The 4,330-nt window shown below is 37.3% G+C and overlaps 1 protein-coding gene across 2 annotated transcripts in view; it reads left to right on the forward strand.

The window, feature by feature from the left end:
• rfwd3 (ring finger and WD repeat domain 3) overlaps positions 1-4,330 on the forward strand; it is a 16,318-nt gene that overhangs the window by 9,297 nt on the left and 2,691 nt on the right. For both annotated transcript variants that reach the window (XM_016532750.1, XM_016532749.1), the window contains 2 exons: positions 2,216-2,392; positions 2,510-2,724. In XM_016532750.1, the coding sequence (XP_016388236.1) occupies positions 2,216-2,392; positions 2,510-2,724 (392 nt within the window). The remainder of the gene's footprint in view (positions 1-2,215; positions 2,393-2,509; positions 2,725-4,330) is intronic.

The raw sequence follows: 4,330 nt of genomic DNA on the forward strand, positions 1-4,330 counted from the left end.
TTGTAATAATTTTAATCCCTGTTTCGGAACAAAGCAATCGATCTACAGGTGTGAAAGCATCCTAAGTTTGCAAGGTTTGTGAAATTAAATTTTCATTAGCCATTCAAAGATTTGATTAAATGATGGCAAACGAGAAAGTATTATAATGTTTGCCTTTCTATTACTAATAATATAAAAGCAATCGTTATAATACATTTTGTATACATTTTAATTCCTTTGTTTAACAGGTCTATCGGATTATTAGACAGACTTTTATCCGTATTAGACAGAACTGTTAACGACGACAGCGAGCGAACAAGAGGGAGAATGTAAGCACTATGTGCTCAGGCGCTGCCTCTCTCAGCGCCGTCAAAATAAAAGTCCCGCCTCGAACGCATCGGCCAAACAGAAAAACTTATCGGCCTTGGCGATATATCGGTCGACCACTAGTTAAAACTGGTGTGTATAAAACTCACTGTTGGTGTTTCAGGTGGAGCCGGACAACCCAGCAAAGAGGAATCGTCTGAGCTGCGAGCTGATCACCTCCACCCCACAGAGGAAAAATGACTTGCAGAGGAAAAGCATCTACAGGGCCCGCAGAAGAAGCTTTGTCAATGGAGGTCAGTCCCTTGTGTGCTCTAGTTAAACAATGAAAACTGATACTATAGTCTGCACTGGAACTGTCGCTATACGGAAATGTCATTAGTATTAATACCAGTGAAATTTAATGATTTGACATTGCCATTACAACAGCAAAACAAACAGAAAAACTTATCGGCCTTGGCGATATATCGGTCGACCACTAGGCCAGATATTCCAACTTAGTTATTGTTATCAGTAGTGTTATTATAGTAAACTAAAACTAAATCCATAACAAAAATAAAATAAATGTTAACTGAAATAAAATATTAAAAAACTTAAACTTCATTTATTACTAAAATAACTGGTAACACCTTACAATAAGGTTCATTAGTTAACATTAGTTAACTACTTTAGTTCACATGCACTAAGCATGAACAATACTTCTACAGCATTTATTAATCTTAGTTAATGTCAACTTCATTTACGAATGCATTATTAAAATCAAAAGTTGTATAACTAACGGAACCTTATTGTAAAGTGTTACCAAATAACTAAAGCTAAAATTAAAATGAATAAAAACAATATAATATTAAACGCATTAAAAAAACTAATAACAATGACCATAATGCAACAAAATTACTAATATTTTCCTCAAAAATAAAAAGACAATATACAAATAAAATCTAATTCAGAATACTTACAGAAACTATAATAGTATCTCAATGATTATCAAAATCCAGTATCCGTCATCCTGTAGAATTGATTTCCTGATTTGATTCTGATTCAGATGCTCTTTGTTTGATTCTGTTTAATTTTGATTGTGATATATAATGAAAAGAATCAGTTTTGAGGTCTGTGCTCTCTCTTTAATGCTGTAAATTATACAAGACAAACTGATTCAAACCAGTAACTTGTCTTTTCGAGCAAATTATAAAAAAATGTAATGGACAACACTAGTCAATGTTTTTTGTTTTTTTTGTTTTTTGTTTTTTCACTAAAGAGCAGCAGTTCATAAGAATAATTTGTTAGTGAATCAGACTACATTGCTCATGCTATATGTTTGTTTTTGCATGCAGCCTGCCTGGACAACTCTGGTTTCTTGCCATTATTTTGTAGTATACTCCTTTTTATTGGGTTACATTCAAAACAGACTGTGGAATATGATTATTCTTTTTTGGGTGGCACGGAAGATTCTGAATGGACAACACTAGTCAATGTTTTGTTTGTTTTTTTTGTTTTTTGTTTTTTCACTAAAGAGCAGCAGTTCATAAGAATAATTTGTTAGTGAATCAGACTACATTGCTCATGCTATATGTTTGTTTTTGCATGCAGCCTGCCTGGACAACTCTGGTTTCTTGCCATTATTTTGTAGTATACTCCTTTTTATTGGGTTACATTCAAAACAGACTGTGGAATATGATTATTCTTTTTTGGGTGGCACGGAAGATTCTGATTTTACTACTCAGAAACTCGTAATAATGGAAATTCAGATGTCTCTTAATGTACCGACAGTTTTTAGTTGGAAAATGCTTGAAGACAAATCCCAGGTGATTTTTTTTTTTTATGCACCAAAAACCAATGCTAATTTCGATCAGCTTCTGAATATAACATCTTGAGACTCTTGAGTTTCTGCATGTGGATGTTTTCTTCGCAGCCTGATGACGAACACAGTGGTTCAGGCCTACAACACGGGCAGACCTGTGTGGAGCTGCTGCTGGTGCCATGACAACAACAACTACATTTACGCCGGTCTCGCCAACGGCTCCGTGCTGGTGTACGACACGCGGGACACCAGCACTTACGTTCAGGAGCTGGCGCCGCTGCGCTCCAGGTCACTTTCAACTATATCGTCTTTGGTGAAACTGTAGCATGCTGTAAATATTGTTGGACTGTGTCCCATACAAACTGTGGGGTTTGTTGATAATATTGTCCTGCTTCTTCATTGTAGCTGTCCAGTGGTGTCTCTGTCCTACATCCCCCGCGCCGCCTCCAGCATGTTCCCGTGTGGCGGCCTCATCGCTGGCTCGCTGGAGGGCGGATGTTTCTGGGAGCACGTGGAGGGAACCACATACACGCCCCACATCCTGCCTCTAGAGTCCGGCAACTGCACAGACATACAGGTGGAGCCGGACAGCAGACACTGCCTCGTCACGTACAGACCAGGTACATATCCAACTCGCATATGGGCCAGTTTTAATATTTAAGTATCATAGGTATTTTACTTTATTATGGCCGATAAGTAATATGATGGCTGCCTGTATAGAGTTATAACTGTTCGGTTGGTTTTGTACAGTTTTAAAAATATAAACCAAGATGTTATCAGCTTCCATTTGTATATTCCATTTAAAGCTGTAATTAACTAATTTAGGGGCCAGGCACTGAAAGCATGAATGCACCAATTGTATCCATTAGTTTTCTTCTTCTTCCAGGTACATATCCAACTCGCATATGGGCCAGTTTTAATATTTAAGTATCATAGGTATTTTACTTTATTATGGCCGATAAGTAATATGATGGCTGCCTGTATAGAGTTATACTGTTCGGTTGGTTTTGTACAGTTTTAAAAATATAAACCAAGATGTTATCAGCTTCCATTTGTATATTCCATTTAAAGCTGTAATTAACTAATTTAGGGGCCAGGCACTGAAAGCATGAATGCACCAATTGTATCCATTAGTTTTCTTCTTCTTATTATTATTATTATTATTATTATTATTAAGGGCCAAGCACTGAAGGTAGTTGTTCTTCTGCTCTTGAGTCTATGGCAGTCCATAGAACTGCTTGTACACATGTAGAGGACAGTCTCAACTACTATCACCGCAAATTTGGAGTCTCTACCTCAAACCCTCTAGCGCCACCAACAGCTCAAATTTGCACTCCCATTTATGCTAATAACTTTTGAACCTCCATACTTTTCGGTTTTTCAAACTCCTCCTAGACCACTGGCCTGGTTTTTGCTAAAATTGAACCAGATCATCTTCAGACCATGACAAAAAAAAACTAAAAGTATCTCGAATAATGCGCAAACGAATTTGACTAAGAGCATGCCAAAATGGACGTGAGGCTATATCTCTGCAACGCTTTAGTGTATTTAAACCAAACTTGGTGTGTGTTATGACAACCATGACCTGAGGTTACCTGCACCGTTATTAGTCTTCTTCTTCTTATTATTATTATTATTATTATTATTATTAAGGGCCAAGCACTGAAGGTAGTTGTTCTTCTGCTCTTGAGTCTATGGCAGTCCATAGAACTGCTTGTACACATGTAGAGGACAGTCTCAACTACTATCACCGCAAATTTGGAGTCTCTAACTCAAACCCTCTAGCGCCACCAACAGCTCAAATTTGCACTCCCATTTATGCTAATAACTTTTGAACCTCCATACTTTTCGGTTTTTCAAACTCCTCCTAGACCACTGGCCTGGTTTTTGCTAAAATTGAACCAGATCATCTTCAGACCATGACAAAAAAAAACTAAAAGTATCTCGAATAATGCGCAAACGAATTTGACTAAGAGCATGCCAAAATGGACGTGAGGCTATATCTCTGCAACGCTTTAGTGTGTGTGTTAAACTTGGTGTGTGTTATGACAACCATGACCTGAGGTTACCTGCACCGTTTCAGCATGGCGCCAACTAGTGGTCATAAGATAAGAAAAATTGCTTTTTTTGCTCATAACTTCTGAACAGTTTGGCCAAAAATGACAAGTTTCTTTAGATTCGGTGAAGCATGTCGAAACAGGTGTTGATTTTAATTATTTTTTTCCT

Source organism: Sinocyclocheilus rhinocerous, unplaced genomic scaffold (genome assembly GCF_001515625.1).
Source record: "Sinocyclocheilus rhinocerous isolate Xijiao unplaced genomic scaffold, SAMN03320098_v1.1 scaffold63, whole genome shotgun sequence".
Lineage (NCBI taxonomy): Eukaryota > Metazoa > Chordata > Actinopteri > Cypriniformes > Cyprinidae > Sinocyclocheilus > Sinocyclocheilus rhinocerous.